Genomic DNA, 18,913 nt, shown 5'->3' with positions numbered 1-18,913 from the left:
AGACCCAAGTGCATTTTGGAATTTCATGCAGAACAAAAAAGGTAACTCGAAAATTCCCGGAGTTATGAAGGATGAAACTAAAACTTACACCAAACCGCAGGAAATTATGGATGCATTTGCAAACTTGTTTAAAAGTGTTTATATTATATCTGATGTCTCTTCATGTAACATGTCTCTTCATGATAGCTGCACAAATAATTTACCAACAATAATTATCAATCAGGTTAATGAAGTAGTTCAGTTTTCTCGCAGAAGTAGCTGCGAGAAAACTGAAAAATAAACTAATTGTTGATCCTGATCAAATACCAAGTTTCGTAGTTAAAGATTGTATTTACTTACACTTTACTGAGTCCCCTACTTCATATATAAAATCTTTGTTTGGAAACTTGTGAGTTCCCTGACCTTTGGAAAAAAGTTCGAGTATGCCCAATTTTTAAAAAGGGTGATATTACATCAATAAAAAACTATAGAGGCATTTCAATATTGAGCAATTTCTCCAAATTATTTGAAATATTATTATACTCTAATATTTACAATCCAATACGAAATATCATATCATGATGATCAGCATGGGTTTGTAGAAAACAAGTCGTACATAACCAATCTTGCATGTCTTTCACAATGTGTCTCTGAAGCCTTGGATAGGAAACTGCAGGTTGACGTCATTTATACAGACATGCAAAAAGCTTTTGATCAGATGGATTTCTTTATTCTTCTCAAGCGTCTCTCAGAATTTGGTTTTTCAGCAAAATTAGTGAAACTCATGTCAAACTATCTACTCGATAGAAAACAGTATGTAGAGTATCAAAACTTCGATTCTGCTTTATATACTCCCAGTTCCGGGGTGCCCCAAAGCTCGAATTTAGGACCTCTTTTGTTCTTGATTTTCATTAATGATTTATCTGAAATAATAAATAATTCAAAACTGCTCTACGATGATGACCTTGAAATATTCAAGGCAATAAAAATTATTGAGACTGCTTAGACTCACAGAATGAATTAGATCTGATATATGATTGATGTTCCAATAATCGTTTGAAACTTAACATTGCTAAATGTCATGTATTGTCTTTTTCCAGAAAAGAAAGTATAATACAATTTACTCACAAAATTAATAACAATACCATGTCGAGTTGATGAAATGAAAGACCTTTGCACTAATTTTGATCAGAAATTCACTTTTGTTTCACATATAGACCAAGCTGTTTCGTCCGCTAGTCGGATGGTGGGCTGCATAATGAGGAACACCAGAGAATTTAGATCTCTAAATGGGGCGATGATCTGGTATCCCATTTATAATTCTCACATAGAGCAAATTGAAGCTGTCCAAAGAAAATTCTTGAAATTCTTGTCTTTTCGCACTACAGGTATTTACTTCCAAAGGGGAATTGACTATTCCATCGTTTTGAACCAATTAAATATTATATCACTGAATACACGTAGACTTCTCATTACGGTCACATTTCTATATAATTTAATGAATAATAACATCTCCTGTACTCCGCTCCTACAAAAAATTAATTTGTATGTACCACGCCTCAACTCAATATACGAGAAAACATTTCATTGTCAGAGTAGTAGAACAAATGTGAATCTCAAAGCACCAGTAAATTCAATGTGTTATAATTTCAATTTGGTATGTAACATGTGTGACTTTAATAGATATTCTTTGAACTTTATCAAGGACTGTATCTTACATAGAACCTTTCAATTATAGTTTTTTATATAACTTTCATTTGTTTTATGTCAACCTTGTGAAGGCTAATTCATTTATAATATGTCAATTGAATCTAATTATATCATTTCATTTATATTATTAATGTAATTTGTAATTTGCCAATTTAATATGTAATATGTGAATTTACTTGAATTGAATGTTATTTTTTTTACTATATTTTCTTTAAAATTTCCTGTAATTGGGTGTACACCTGTTGGAAATAAAGTGATATCGATCTATCTATCTAAAATGAATTATATCCAGTAGCACTTTGTATCCATATCATTGATTATAATTTATTATTTTGTTGGTAATCGTTTTAAAGTTTTATCCGGATAACAACTTCAATCATAAATAATTTAAACGAAAATTCTTATTCAAGTTCTACTTACACCCTACTTTGAAGTCTATTCTGTACCAGGGGTTTCTTTCATTTTAAGGATAGATGTCATGTCTTCTCGGGTGGATAAGCAATATTCCACTGACGAATAGGTTTTTTTCTACGAGGGTGATCTGAAATGTTTCCGACCTCAACATGAAGATTGCAGTACTCGTAAATAAAAGCCAGTTAATTTCGTAGTTCATCTGTTGGCAGTTACTCTCCAAAGTTTCAGCTATTTTGGATGCGTAGTTGTTTGAGTGAGTTGACGTGAAAGTTTTTATGAAAGTGGGCAACATCGAGTATACAGCTGTCATTGAAATTGTGTTTTTGGACGGCAATATGCCTACGCTTATAGAAACTTTATGGACTGGAAAATGGAAACCAAAGTAAATTTTTGTTGGTTTATTCTGAAGAGTTGACAAGAAGATCAAAATCATCAACATTATGGTCTCAGTTCTTAATGCTGAGGAGTACCTTAATTATCAAAAACTATGTTGATATATCAAAATACGTAACACTACGTGCATTTTTAAAACGCAAATCTGAAAAATATGCGCCAAAACAGTCAAAAACAATAACTTCTGAAGAAATTCAACAATTTTTAGAAGATTCACCTGATGAAAAGTATTTGCTGATAAAGGAATGAATTGAAAATTTTTGAATTGCTACCAAAAAATGAATGTTTGGTTTTGATTTCAGGCTGCTTCAGCAGGGGCAGCAACGGCATGCCCCTTAACAGGGGCATGCCGTTGTGATGAACTTCGAAAATTAAAAAATGATGACATGGAAGATCTTAATTCGGCCCTTTCAATAAAAACTCCCGATACTTAAACCAAGGTTTCAAGGTTCCTAGAAAATTTCACAGTCACAGGAGAATTCTACCAAATTCACAAAAAATATGTGAAGCTTCGACCATGTACTAATGAAACACTTTTTTTTTGATTATAAAAATAGCAAATGTACGAAACAGGCTGTGGGGATAAATAAATTTGGCATCATGGCGAAAGAAATAGCAAAATTTTTGCAATAACCGAACCCTGAATTATATACTGGCCACTGTTTCCGAAGGTCATCTGCGACTATTTTAGTTAATGCAGGGGCAGATCTTTCAACATTGAAACGCCATGGGGGTTGGAAATCCAGTAAATCGTGAGGTGTAGTTTTTGAAAATCCAGCGATGTTGCTGAATCTTATATCGACAACTCCATAGCTAACAAAATGAACATTTCAAAAAATATTGTAGAAACCATTCAGCCTCCAGCGCCATTAGAACCTGAACACAACAATGATGTGGAAGCTCAGTACGTTTCCCCATCAACTTCAACTTCGACCGCAGCTAATATTCAATTACCGAAAACATGTTGAAACAAAATGACCTACCAGGAATTACTTTACAAAATTGTTCAAATATAACTGTTGATTATTATTTTAAATAAAATATAAAATGACTTAATGACATACAAGTATTATTATATATGTATTTTGTTTTTTAATACCGTAGTAAAAGTACAGTGTACAAAGCGTGAGAAATATGTCGTTTTTCTCACTGGTTGAACAATATACTAGTCTTTCATAGTACTTTTAAAGAAAATTGATAGTCTATTTTTAATTTCAGCATTGATGAATGCACAGCAAAGCTTTATTTTGCGTATCATCATTCATTATTGAGTTATTCCAAAAAAATACAATTTTGTGAGATTACAAAAACGTTATTTTCACTTCAAAATCTTTTTTTGTGACCGATCATCATCAGATTACAAGTATGAAAATGAAGTAGATTGTGGAATAATGGTAATCAGGAGGCGATCTTCACATGTGGCTACGGAAATAAGGATCATTACTCTCTCAGTTTTTGATGAATGTATCGTTTTTCGGTTACTTCTGGCATTTACTGAATGAAAACCAACTTTCTGCACGCTATAACTGCACGTTCGTATTCAGTCTACAAATACTGTTAGTCCACAGTTTTTCGTTATTCATTCGCTACATTTTCGCAAAAAAATATGTTTTTGATAAAATACTTACTTTTTGAGTATTTATCGAAAAACTGTGTGGAAACGAGGGTTTTTTGGTTAAAAGATAGACACTTTCACTCGAGAATGATTTGAGACGTGTTAACTCCAATGTAGAGGGTAAGTGAACATCGGTGCTATTTGGCTGAATTATATTGAAAAAAGTCATTAACTGCACTGAAAAGTTTATCACACGAATTTTTAACATGTAGATACACAAGTTGAATGAATTTAACCATGCAGAATCTGATTCTATACAGCGTGACATGTTTTTAGCAGAACTTTAGATTGAATACAAGTGAAATATCAACAAAATCATTGAAATAATCAGTTGTAGTTTATTCGTAGGATAAATGATTCTTTATCGTGAGCTGAACTTATCTTATTCAAATCAATGAAGGCTTATTATCCATATAATATTAATTAGGGAGTTCAGAGCAGATTATATTTGGAACTGAGGACCAATTATTATAAAAATTGTAACTGATGAACAGAATACTTGCTTTTGATGTATTTCAACTCGATTCGTAGAATTTTATTTCATTTCTGTGCTACGTAGAATAGCTATTTATGATATGAGTGTTAAAAGTAAGGCTTTATTTTGTGAGTGAAAAATTTTACGAAACGAGCGTAGCGAGTCGAGCAATTTCACGAACAAAATGAAACTGACTTATAACACAAATATCAAACAAAGTTTTTTGTACAACTGTCCTGTTTTCATAACAAAATAGATAAATTTGATATTTCTATGAAAACACATTTTGACATCCCTTGTCAGTTAACTATTTTCATGTTATCGCATTCTCTTATACCTTTGAACACGTCTAGAGGTTTATTAATGAGGCGCCATATAAAAAATATTTGACGGTAGAAGTTGCTACTATTTTCGAAATATATATGGAGCGTGCCGGCGTGAAGAGCCATGCTATTTATTAATAGAAGACATTAAATAAATGGATGAATCATTGATTGTTCAAATTCCAAATACAAAAACGAAAATAGGTCGTTTTTTTGCATTGTTGGAAAAAACTTCGACTATTTTAATAAATACGTTCCATTACGCCCTTCTGTTATAAATCATCAACGTTTTTTTCTGAAATACTCAAATTATAAATGCAGTGTTTTTCCCAGTTGGTATGAATACGTTTGTCATGAAAAATCTATAGCTGAAAGAATGATTCCAACAGCTAGCTCCAGAGTTACAGCATCCTCCTCTTTACTTCAAGAATTAAATGTTAACGCCCATGAAATTGTCAACTCAGATAGTTCAAATATATTACTCTTCAACTCTTCAACATCGCAATGTATTGATATCAGCAGTTATTTTAATTGTACTTTTCATAATAATATCCATAAATAATAATAATAATAATAATGTAATTAATGTATATAATACATCTATAATAGAATTTAATTGTATCTATACCTATTTTTAATGATAAAACTTACTTGAAAATTTAATAATTGTGTTTTGTTTATTGCTACTTGGTCAAAAAAAATCGTGTCAAAATTACTTTTAACGTTAGTGTTAAAAATATTTTTGAAACGCTAATTTCTGAACAGCATCTTTCAACACTCTTGAGAACCATTAAAAATATCACTTTTGATGACAATTGTACAAAAAAAGAATTTTCAATACCAAGAGTTCAATGAAACAATATGAGTATATGGGTGGTGTCATTTTTACTTTGTGTATTGAAGTTTTTATCAAAACTGATGTAAGTTAGTGAACTGATATGTACTTCTCATTCAAACTTTCCAGTCAAAATATTTGCTTCGAAAATATTTTCAGTCTAAAAATAATTTATCACAATTGCAATTTAAAATCGTTTATTATTACTATTATTGTAATCAACCTAATTTTTTTTTCAGATTCCTACTGATATTTTTCAAAATGGATATAATATATATTCGTCGCTATTTTGAGAGCAAAGCCGTCATTTGAGATGCCATTGATCAATAACGACTACAGCTACAATATCACTGCTTTCAGAATTATTCTTCAAGCAATTTTACCATCAAATTTCTCACTCAACGTGTCAAACGAAGAACTTCAATGCTTGATTGAGCAAAAAAGAAAAAGGTTTGTATATAGTTATGGGTCATTTTTGCATATTACTTGTAAGAGATAAATATATTAACAACCTTCGAGTAAAGCGTAAGAAATCACAAAATTCATCTACCTCTATATGTACCTATTGGAAGAAATGGTGCAAAGGGTCTATTCTTTGGGGAAAAGTGGTTGAAACTGTCTTGTTGCATCTAGGATTTACAAAGAGAAGTTTACCGAAAGAAGACAACCAGATTGATGGAAATTTCAGGCTCTAATAACAAGATTTGAAAGAGCTGGTGATGTCAATCACGATAAGTTCGAACGTGTCTGCGCTGTAACAAAAGAAGAGAATACATTTCAAATTGCTCTTCATCTTTTTGAAAATCCCCATGTGAGTACCCGAGACCTGAGCAGGGAAGTAGGATTTTCTTAAACCAGCGAGTCTCGAATGATACGAGCAATCAAATTTCATCCTTACCACATGCAATTGATGCATGAGTTAAGAGATTTTGAAAAATGTGTTCAATTTGGGGCTTAGAAAAGATCAACCAGGAAAATGATATTATTCGATTTCGGCATAACATGCATTATTATGCAACGGAAAACTCCAATTTTGTTCGTTGTCTGAACCATTAACAGCGTTGGTCACTGAATGTTCGGGGTGGAATTCTCGGTAAAAGAGTTATCGGTCCGTATTTTTTGGATGGGCATCTCACTGGAAAAAAATATGTAAGAGTTCTTCAACATGAGTTTTCGAATTTATTGGACGGAGTTCCATATGGAACGAGACTTAGAATGTAGCTACAACAAGATTGTGCACCATCACATGTTAAAACTGTGTTACGATCATTTCAATCAAAAATGGATAGGTAGGGGTTGGCATGTGGCGTGGCCAACCAGATCACCTGATGTGACCAAAATGGATTTTTTATGGGGGTATATCAAATGTATTGTCTACCAAACTCCTCCAACATCTATAGAAGACATGAAACGAAGAATCACTACAGCTTTCAGGGAAATCCTTGAGAATATGCTGGAACGCGTAGAGAATTAGTTTTGGACGTTTAGGCGTTATTCATATTGAACAAATTTTGAATAAGTGAACGTAAATAAATGATTATTTTGTGGTTACAATAATTAGGAAAACTAGGTATAATTAGTAAAATATTTGTTTTTCGTATAGTATACCTCTGATAAAAAATGTAGTGAAATGTTGAAGTTCCTATAAATTTCTTTAGACCATTGTACTGTTTTCCAGAATAATTACCTTTTTTCCCATTCAATCGTCTTTATATCTGTTACGGTTTAGTAGAATATAGCAATGTTACCACACGATTGAAGAAACGGCCTATATATTAGGATGTATCATCAGCAGACATTTTCTTCTTTCTTGACAAATTTCGGTTGAATAAGGGATTGATATGATTAAAAAAATTACTGGACCAAGAATAGATCTTTGAGGAATATCACGTATAATAGTTTTGCCAATACTCAAATGATGCCTTTTATCTCAGTAAAATTTTGCGATTAACGGTCTCTTTCAAATCTACGGTAATACATGTAGTATAACATACATTCGTTTTCTATTGCATTATAGAATGGAGATAACTTCTGATTAGAGAAAACATTTTTTTTAAACTTCCGCTTACAGTATGAACATTGATTCTCGTTTCTTCTTCAGTATCAAAATGATCGCCCCTCCTGACAACTACACATCGGACTGTGGAGGAGAAGCCCTAATGGATTTGGTGAAGAACTACTCTGACAACTATCACTTTTACTGTTCAGTGTTAGTGTGTGTATTCGGAAGTGTTGCTAACGTCCTGAACATTGTGGTCCTCACGCGGAAGGACATGGCTTCCGCCCCGATAAATAGAATTCTTACCGCTCTAGCCATCGCTGACATGCTGCTAATGATTGAATACATTCCGTTTGCATACTACTATCACTTGGAGTTATTCAAGAATAGGGATTTTCCCTACTACGGGGCTGTGTTTATGCTATTCCACAATCACTTCGTGCAGATTCTTCATTCCATATCAATATGTCTCACGCTGACTCTGGCGATTTGGAGGTTCATGGCCATCGGGTGAGTTTTACCAATACATTTTTAGTATACTCATGACGGAAGCTGATTCTTGATGAGAGACGCATTTCAGAATGTATAGCAATTTGAAACCCGAAAAAGTAACTGATTCATTTGAAATATCATCAAGTTTTTCTGTGACCTAAAGTACTTTCCTGGGGACTACAGATATCGAATAATAGATTTTCATGCTGATTTTCAACTAGAGGTGTTATTAAATGAGTTGGATACAATTTGAAAATTTTGTGAAATAAATGAAACATGAGGAACAATGAGTAGGTACTTCATTTTAGGTCAATAGCCAGCGAGCAAGTTTGAACAATACATTTTTCTCAGTATAGCATGATACAAAGCGATTTTTGAATGGAGCTAGTTGGACCGATTTCATAATGTAGAAATTCCAGAAAAGAATAAATGAATAGCGATTAGCGATTATAGTCTATCCATTCCCAATTGGAACGGCAATAAGAGCACTACGAGGGGTGTTCATAATCACTGCCCGGCAAATGGAAAATGTATATACTATTAGTGCTTTAATGTTCAAAGCATCCCTAGTACAGTCATGAATATTTCTTGCCTGTGGCCCCTAGTCGCCCAGATAGTCAGTAAACGTGCTATCAAATGTAGTTGAGGAATAAAAGCTCGGCTAGCTGGACTGGCTGAATACTAATTTTTTGTCCGTTTCACAATATTTCTTCATCAGTGCTGTGTGCTCGTGGGGCTAGGTGAGGTAGTAAGTGGTTTTGCAAACCAATTTTTGAAATCTTTTTCTAGAGATCAATTACCCTAACACCAAACTGATATTTTTGCACTCGACGCGCGTTTCGCTAACAAGGTAAGCATCTTCAGGAGAAGCAAATTGATGCTGAATCTAAAGACAAGGGTGTTATATATTATAATCATGTGAGGTAAGCTGAAAAGTACCAAACCTTCAGTATTTAGAAAACATTAGAATACGGGTTTGGAGAACTGTCGGTTTACTGTCAAATAGGAATGAAGTTGTAATGTCAGATAATTCTTTGTAATGAAGTTTGATCTAAAAGTAGTTGGTCTGTATCCGAAAATACATAACATAATTGGCGACGAGGATAAACTGGTCAATAGTCTGAAGCTGAGTCAAGTTGAACTATAAAAATGTCTTTGGTGGGATCAATTGAACCTTTCAAACCTGGAGAGTCGGAAATATCTAGCTATATCGAGAGAATGGAGCAGTTATTTTTGTGTAATAATATGGAAGAAGAGAAGAAAGTACCTCTATTTCTCACTTTGGTTGGTGGAGAGGCTTACAGTGTTATCAAAGATCAAATTTCACCAGAATTACCCAGTTCTAGGACATATGTGCAGCTCAAAAATGTCCTCTTAGCACATTATTGCCCAAAAAAGCTGATTATTGCTGAACGGTACCAGTTCTATATATGTACTCAAGAGTCTTCTGAAGATATGAATGCGTTCATAATCAAATTGAAAAAATTATCTAAACATTGTCAGTTTGGACAATTCTTAGATGATGCGCTTCGGGATAAGTTAGTCTGCGGCCTCAAATCAGAAAACGTCAAGAAAAAATTATTATCTGAGGAAAATTTGACATTCAGTAAAGCCTGTCAGATAGCTCAAAGTATGGAACTCGCTGAAAACAAAGCCAAAATCATGGGAATTGATTTGGTGAATAAAGTTGAAACTCAAAGTCATTTTAGGTCAAGATTCAAACAGTCAACTTCAAGTCTAGTCAGTAGTGGTTCATCGCAGTCAATGAATATGAAGTGTAAACGATGTTTGCGATTACATATGAATAATTCAAAATATCCTGCAACGCAATGGAAATGTTTTTCTTGTAATACCATAGGATATACGTCAAAATCCCCCATGTGCAAGAATCGTGTCCATTTTGTAGAAGAATTCGAGGGTGATTTTGAAGATCAAAACCTGGCAAAGCAAGAAAACTCAGATAACGCAGAGGAAGAAGTATTTTATTCCATAATCAAAGGCATTGAAGAAGTTCATCAGTCGAGTTCAATTGAAGGAAAAATTATTGAATTTGAATTAGATACAGGTTCTGATAGTTCTATTGTTTCTATGAATTTGTTCAAAAAGTTTTTTCCTACAGTTGAATTAGTTAAAGACAATGTGAATCTTAAAACATTATTTGGTCAAGTGAATGATTTGGTTTTTAAAGCTACCGTTGATGTCAAATGTATGAAAAATGGGTGCAGTAAGAGTCTAGAATTGAAAGTGATTGATTTTGAGTCTGGTGTTTCGTTGTTAGGAAGATCATGGTTGAATGTTCTGATGCCTAACTGGCGACAAAAGTTTGAATGTTATGATACAATGATGGTAAATAATAATGTCTGTAGCAATGAAGTGGAAGATTTTATAAAGGTATTGAAGAATGAGTATGAGAATGTGTTCAATCAAAATGAATGTTTAAAAGGATTCATAGCGAATGTAAAGGTGAGAGATAACGTGACGCCAAAATTCTGTAAACCATACAGAATACCGTATGCCCTGAAAGATAGAGTACGAGAGGAAATTGAAAATTTAGTCAAAGAAGGAATTTTACAACCAGTTGAAATGTCTGAATGGGCCAGTCCGATAGTGGTGGTTCCTAAACCTAATGGCAAAATCAGGATTTGTGGAGATTTTAAATCTACCATCAATCCAGTCATCGAAAACCAGTATTATCCTTTACCCACAGCTGAAGAAATATTTGCTTCATTGTCTGGGGGAAAATTGTTCTCAGTTGTGGATTTGAAAAATGCATATTTCCAAATTGAGGTTAGCGATGAAAGCAAAAGTTTGTTAACGATAAATACTCCTTCTGGTTTATTCTCATATACACGACTTGCATTTGGTGTTAAATCTGCACCGCATATATTTCAATCGGTAATAGAACAAATTCTGAAGAATATATCTGGGGTGCATTGTTATTTAGATGATTGTCTTATAACCGCAGAAAATCATCAGGAAATGGAGAATAGATTAAAACTTGTGTTCGATAGGTTCAAAAAATATAATGTTCGTATCAATTTAGATAAAAGTAATTTCTTTCTGAAAAAGGTTACATTTTTAGGTCACATGATTTCAGAAAAGGGAATTGAACCTACTGATCAAACAATTAAAGCTATTTTGGAAGCTCCTTAACCAGAAAATGTTCAACAGTTACAATCATATTTAGGGTTGTTGCATTATTATTCAAATTTTATACCAAAGTTATCAGAGAATTTATTACCTCTTTATAAACTACTGCAGAAAGGCGTTTCATGGTATTGGAATCGGGAAACTAATACATGTTTCGAGACCAGTAAAAAATTCTTATTGGGCTCGAACATTTTAATGGCTTTCAATCTTATATATCCAATTACATTGACTTGTGATGCGTCCCCATATGGAATAGGCTCTATATTAGCTCATGTACTACCTGATGGGAGTGAAAGACCAGTAATGTATGTTTCTGCTACACTTTCGTCGGCAGAGAAAAATTATAGTCAGTTAGAAAAAGAAGCACTTAGTATAATCCATGGTGTAAAAAAGTTTCATAATTATTTATATGGTAGAAAATTCACATTAATCAATGATCATAAACCTTTACAGTATTTACTCTCACCTTCCAAACCATTACCCCCTTTGGCTGCTGCCAGAGTACAACGCTGGGCAGTTATACTTTCGGGGTATGATTATGAAATCAAACATAAGGAAGGTGAAAAATTGCCGCATGTAGATGCACTTTCTAGGCTCCCACTCAAATCTGAGAGTAGTGGAGAGACTATAAAATATTTTTCAATAGTAAAAGAGTTGCCAATATCATTCAGAGATATTGCTAAAGAAACTCTGAAAGACAATACAGTCAGATCAGTTAAAGATTTCATTTTATATGGTTGGCCAATATCAAATAAAAATACAGATTTATTACCTTATTTCAGAATACGAGAATACCTCAATTTAGATCAAGTATGTATCACCTACAATAATAGAGTTTTAATACCAAAACATTTACAACAAAGAGTTTTGTATTTACTCCATGATCAACACCCTGGAGTTGTTAAAATGAAAATGTTAGCTCGACAATATGTTTATTGGAACAACTTGAACAGAGATATTGAAGATTTAGTAAAACAGTGTGAATGTTGTCAATTGAATGCAACAAATGTTCCTGAAGCTCCCCTTACTTCTTGGTCATGGTGTACATGTAAATGGCAAAGATTACATTTGGATTTGGCAAAAAAGAATGACATTAATTTTCTTATTCTCATAGATGCACACAGTAAATGGATAGATGCTTGGATACTCAGATCTACTAATGCATCAAATATAATATCATGTTTAAGGCAATCTTTTGCTGTTTTCGGTCTACCCGATGAAATTTATACAGACAATGGACCTCCATTCAGCTCGGAAGATTTTATTTTATTCTGTACATCTAATGGAGTCAAAGTTTTGAAATCTTCTCCTTTGCATCCATCTTCAAATGGTATAACTGAAAGATGTATTCAGACTTTCAAGAATAATTTTTTGAAACAACTCTATGATGATAAAACTAATTGTCTGACAAATCAAGAAAAAGTTGACAATTTTCTTTTCTTCTATAGGAATATTTCACACAGTGTTACTCATTTATCACCTGCTGGATTGATGCTTAAACAAAAACCCAAAACAAAATTATCTTTACTAAAACCGAATTTGAATGAATACATTAAAGATAAACAGACATATATCATAGAGAAAAGAAATAAAAATATTCAACCCAATAGATTTAAAGAATTCCAAGAGGATGATGAAGTTTATGTTAAAAATGTACGTGGAGAGAGGGATAATTGGTCTAAGGGGATAGTGAAAGTGAGAGTAAGTCCGGTGACGTATATTGTGCTTGTGGGAGATAAACCAAGATATGTTCATATAGATCATCTTCGTAAGGTTTCAACATTATCTGATGATTTTTCATCTATTAAAAACAACTCTTCATGTGATGTTGATTCAGAAGATAAATTGCTTTCAGAGGGGAGAAGCAAAACTTCCAATTCAGAGAATGAAAATGAGCTGAATGGAGATGAATCTTGTGAGATTGACATACAATGCCCAGATCAGAATGAGAGAGTTTTGGTGAAAAAGAGTCATGACTCTGACAATAATGCAGAAAATAGCTTATCTGAAAACCCAACCACTACATTACGTAGATCACTGAGAACTATAAAAAAACCTGACAGATACATGTTTTAATTTTATTTGAGGGGGAAGATAATGTTATATATTATAATCATGTAAGGTAAGCTGAAAAGTACCAAACCTTCAGTATTTAGAAAACATTAGAATACGGGTTTGGAGAACTGTCGGTTTACTGTCAAATAGGAATGAAGTTGTAATGTCAGATAATTCTTTGTAATAAAGTTTGATCTAAAAGTAGTTGGTCTGTATCCGAAAATACAAAACAAAGGGTTAGCTATTCATTTACCTAAAGTTTTTTTGTCCGATGTGGACTTTGTTAAATGATAATTATCCTAATTGATATTTTGGTAATTAACTAGTGGAATCACTACCTGCAAATCAATTTATCAACAATAGATTAAAAAGCGGACAAATTAATTTGCAGGTAGTGGTTTCACTAGTTAATTACCGAAAAATCAATTAGGATAATCATCGTTTAACAAACAAAGTCCACATCGGACCAAAAAACTTTAGGTAAGTATATAAACAGCTAACCCTTGTCTTTGGATTCAGTATCAATTTGCTTCTCCTGAAGATGATAACCTTGTGGTTTGGTGTTATTGATCTCTAGAAAAAGTTTTCGACTTCTACACCAAAGGTTCCAATCTCATCGTTTAAACCGATTTTTGAGAAAATCTTAGTGTTTTTGGGTACTTACATCAATATGGCTTTCTGGAGATCTTTTGAAACAAATGATAACATTATTGTGAGGAATCTGTGTCAATCGACAGGGATCCGGAATTTGAAAATAAGGATTAACATGTTCAAGTTTAGCGAGTAATTTTATACAGTGCTAGTCAAAAGTCCCCTCCCCCCCTCGTATCTTTTGAGCGGGTATACTTATAATAATGAAATTTGGAGTGTAAAAATAAACGGATGTAGGCTTCTTAACTGGTCATAACAGAAGACGCAATAGTCATAAATGACGTCATAAGGCCACTGTGACCAAAAATTTTAAATGGGACCCTATGGCAAGTGACAGCTCATTTGAAAGGTATTGAAAATACCTATTCAGTCATACCAATTTTGTTTGGATTTCGGCTGATTTTGATCGATAAATTGAAGAAATACGAAAATTATAGTTTCGCATTTAATTAATAAAGATTTAAGGACCAGTTCTTATAATAAGTGTTCAAAATGTGCTCCATCTACTTCCTGGCAGTAATGCATCCTATTGCTAAACTCTTGTCGTACTCGTCCCAGTGTGTCAGCGGAAATTGCCCTACATTCTTCAACAATTCGTTGTTTCAGAATGGCAATACTGTCAGGTGCTGTAGCGTAAACCTTAGATTCCAAGTACCCCCATAGAAAAAAATCTAATGGTGTAAGGTCCGGTGACCGAGCTGGCCATTCGATCGAACCCCGTCGTCCAATCCATTTACCACGATATTCTTCATCTAGGTAACGTCTTACTGCACCGTAATAGTGTGCAGGAGCACCATCTTCTAGAATTTCAAGAATTAACGCCTCAATATCAGTTTGTAACATCTCCAGATACAATTCACCGGTTAAGTTAGCATTGAGAAAAAGAGGCCCAACTATGTGGTTTCCCAAAATACCTGCCCAAACATTTACTTTTTCTGGAAATTGAGTATGTTTTTCACGAAAGATGTGAGGATTTGTGTCACTCCAGTACCTCACATTTTGAGTGTTAACATTTCCATTGAGAAAGAAAGTACTTTCGTCACTAAAACAAATTGTCTGTATGTAGCCTGGTTGTTGGTTCATTTTATCGGACATAGTTTCACAGAATTCTAGTCTTCGGTCGGGGTCATCATCTGAAAGTTGGTGCACCATTTTTAATTTGTATGGATGAAATTTGTTTTTAGCCAACACCCTATGTACTGTCCTTTGACTGACTTCACAGATAGACGCAACTTGGGCTGTAGAAGAAGTAGGGTTCACTACCATTTCTCCAAGTATGTCAATTTTTTTGTCATCACTAATTGTTGGTCGACCAGATCGTTTGGCATCTTGAACACTACCTGATGCTTCAAACTTCCGAAGAAGCTCCCTCAAATAAACCCTCGATATAGGGCGATCGGGGTACCTCTCATTAAACAGTCGTTCCGCTGCATGGAAATTGTTTCTACATTCACCAATTATTAAGATAGCTGCTACTTTGTCGGCTACAGTACGTACCATTTTGCCTATGTAAACACTTAAACGTCTCGTTAAACAATAGCTTAGGTAAATTTTCAAGGTATAAACACTTTTGACAAGTAGATAATTCAAACACGTCAACCTTTTTGACAATGAACCAGAGGCGTACTTTAAAATCTTTATTAATTAAATGCGAAACAATAATTTTCGTATTTCTTCAATTTATCAATCAAAATCAGCCGAAACCCAAACAAAATTAGTATGACTGAATAGGTATTTTCAATACCTTTCAAACGAGCTGTCACTTGCCATAGGGTCCCATTTAAAATTTTTGGTCACAGTGGCCTTGTGACGTCATTCATGACTATTGCGTCACCTGTTATGACCAGTTAAGAAGCCTACATCCGTTTATTTCCACCCTCCAAATTTCATTATTATAAGTATACCCGTTCCAAAGATACGAGGGGGGGAGGGGACTTTTGACTAGCACTGTATATTCATGAATGCTTGAAGAACGAAAACTGTCACACTTCACAGAATGCTATTGTGAATGTATTATGTGAGTTAACGAAACTATGTCGTTCGACAGTTCTTCAATTCATTAAAATAGGGGATGTCATTGACCATGCAATGAAACGAAAACAAAGGAATAAAAAATTCGCAAACGTTGATGGTGCTACAAAAGATGTGATCCGGCGAAAAATTTATGGTATATACCAAAAAAATGAAGTACCAACTTTGGAAATGATTTGGTATAAATTACTCGACTATCCCGATTACAATTACAAATCTTTAGAAACTCTACGAGGTGTCTCATTGTCTTGTGGTTTCAAATCAAAAAAATTGAACATTCGGAGGGTCATAATGGAATCGACACGCATTGTTCAACTCCGACAAGAATATTTGAGGCGAATGAAAATCTACCAAGAATCCAGCAGACATATAATCTACCTCGACGAAACTTGGTTTGACACCCATGATGTTGTCAAATATGGCTGGGTAGACAAAACCAAGTATGTGCTTTGAACACACCTTCTTCAAGGGGAAAACGTGTTTTGCATGCCAGGAATGAAAGTGGTTTCGTACCTAACGCTTTGCTTCTGTCTGTCAAAAATATAAAAAAACTTGTCTGCTGATTACCACGAAGATATGACTGCGGCTTCATTCGAAACCTGGTTCAGTGAGCAGCTTCTCCCAAATATTCCTTCAACCTCGGTTATTGCCATGGATAATGCTTCGTATCATTATCGATTATTGACTACAATACCAAACAATAAAACAAAACAAGGAGATATTGTTGATTTCATGCTAAATCATGACATGTAAATACCCGCAAAGATTCTAACGAAAATGGTTTTACTGGCGACCATAAAACAATGTAATTTCAAAAAAGAGTAAATTATTGATTCGATATGTGAAACACGGGGTCATATTCTCTTACGTTTGCCTCCATACTATTGTGTGTTCAATCCAATTGAAATGGTTTGGGCCACAATGGAAGAAAGCTTGCGGAAATGTAATCAGTCACCGACTTTGAATGCTGTGGTGATTGACAATATAAGGCGAGTGGTGAATGAAGTAGGTAATATTGATGTGTGAAAGAACTGTGTGACCCACGTTATAAAAGAAGAGAACAAATATTTGAATTAAAGGGGTTATATTTTCAGGATTGATTAATTTTTGGGAAAGATGGAGTAGTAGAAAGCCAAAAACTTTCTTTCCCAAAAAAAACAAATATTATGTGCAAAGTTCCATAAATCCGATCGTTATTCAACCCGATGATGATTCCACCTCATCCGAATATAGCGAAGAAGAATTTTGATTTTTCTAGTAATTTTCTTGGCCTCTATCATTTTGTAAATATATGTTTGACGAGAATTCGGTGTGATTATTTGTGTTTTCATTGTATTTTAGAGTTTTCGACTCGAAAATCAACTACCTTAAACTTCGAAGTTTTCAATAATCACCCATGGTGGAAAAATTCAGTTGAGATAAAATTTTCATGAAGTGATCAACTACTATGGTTGTAAGAATGAGTAACTGAAACACTACCACTGAAAAATATTATGCCGACGCCTATGTCGAGGCGGGAATTTCTTCTCTGTGCTGTTCCAATTGGTATTTGAAATACTATACCAAGTTTTTCTGTGACCCCAAATACTTTCCTGGGGTTTCAGATATCGAATGATTGACTTTTATGCTGGTTTCAAACTAGAGGGAGGTGTTTTTGAAAGAGTTGGATAAAATTTAAAAATTTTGTGACATAAATGAAACATGAGGAAAAATAAGTACTTCATTTTAGGTTATTAGCCATCGGGCAAGTTTCAACAATACATTTTTCTCAGTTTATTCAGAAAGTAGAAATTCCGTAAAAGAATAAATGAATAGCGATTTTTTCATTTGAAATATCGTCAAGTTTTTGTGATTCTAAGTATTCAGGCTAAGGGGCTTATTTCAGTACAAAGCTAGTTTTGAAGTAGTTGAAAGAATTATCAAAATATTTGGGTGGAATCAAAACGTATTATGAAATTAATAAAACATAGGGAAAAACTATTATGAATAATTAAATATATATCTCTTTGAAGATTTCTCGACGAAAGAAAAACTGTTTGATTTCCTGAAATGAAACAACAGTTACCTATTCAAAAATCAATTCGAGACTTAAACCACTTTCATCTATATAGGGTTTAAGTCAGAGCAATCAAGCAAGTACCCCACATAGCAATAGATAATCCAGGAATATTTCATGAATATGCATTCGAGGATATTGTATTATGCTATGAATACGCCATGGATAAATATAATTTCTGAAGAATATTCCCTGGAAGTGCTTCTGGCGAACCTTTGATACATTCTAAGAATATTCTTGAAATATCTTGAAATATTCTCAGGATATGTAAGGTATATTCATAATTTATTTTTCATTAAAACAACGAGAAAAATAAAATAAAAACAACAATAAGAATTAATTGGCCCTTCGGGGCGACTTCATTGATTCCAGTGGCGCATTTGCTTTTTCAGCTGCAGGAAAACCCGGAAAAACCTGCAGGTATATTCTATTAAGAATATTCCAGGAATAGAACCCGAGGAATATTCATGAAATATTCGGGATATATATTCTTCAAATATATTTTATGAATAATCTAGAAATATTTGGAATATTCCAAGAATTTAAATCAATATGGGAATGATCAAAATGGTACTTATTTATCATATATATATATATATATATATATATATATATATATATATATATATATATATATATATATATATATATATATATATATATATATATTTATATATATATATATATATATATATATATAAATCGGTTTAATTCGTGAGGTTGCAGTCAATAGCT

General features: G+C 33.5%; 1 protein-coding gene across 1 annotated transcript in view; it reads left to right on the top strand.

The window, feature by feature from the left end:
- Positions 1 to 5,985: 5,985 nt before the first annotated feature.
- LOC111504571 (G-protein coupled receptor dmsr-1) overlaps positions 5,986 to 18,913 on the top strand; it is a 97,147-nt gene continuing 84,219 nt past the window's right edge. The window contains exons 1-2 of the mRNA XM_023159160.2: positions 5,986 to 6,194; positions 7,846 to 8,253. Of these exons, the coding sequence (XP_023014928.1) occupies positions 6,058 to 6,194; positions 7,846 to 8,253 (545 nt within the window). The 5' untranslated portion in view covers positions 5,986 to 6,057. The remainder of the gene's footprint in view (positions 6,195 to 7,845; positions 8,254 to 18,913) is intronic.

Source organism: Leptinotarsa decemlineata, unplaced genomic scaffold, assembly GCF_025532065.1.
Source record: "Leptinotarsa decemlineata unplaced genomic scaffold, Ldec_3_MD MMD2_tig00078422_RagTag_RagTag, whole genome shotgun sequence".
NCBI lineage: Eukaryota > Metazoa > Arthropoda > Insecta > Coleoptera > Chrysomelidae > Leptinotarsa > Leptinotarsa decemlineata.
The sequence above is the reverse complement of the archived record's forward strand: the minus strand, read 5'-3'. Positions and strand labels throughout refer to the sequence as shown.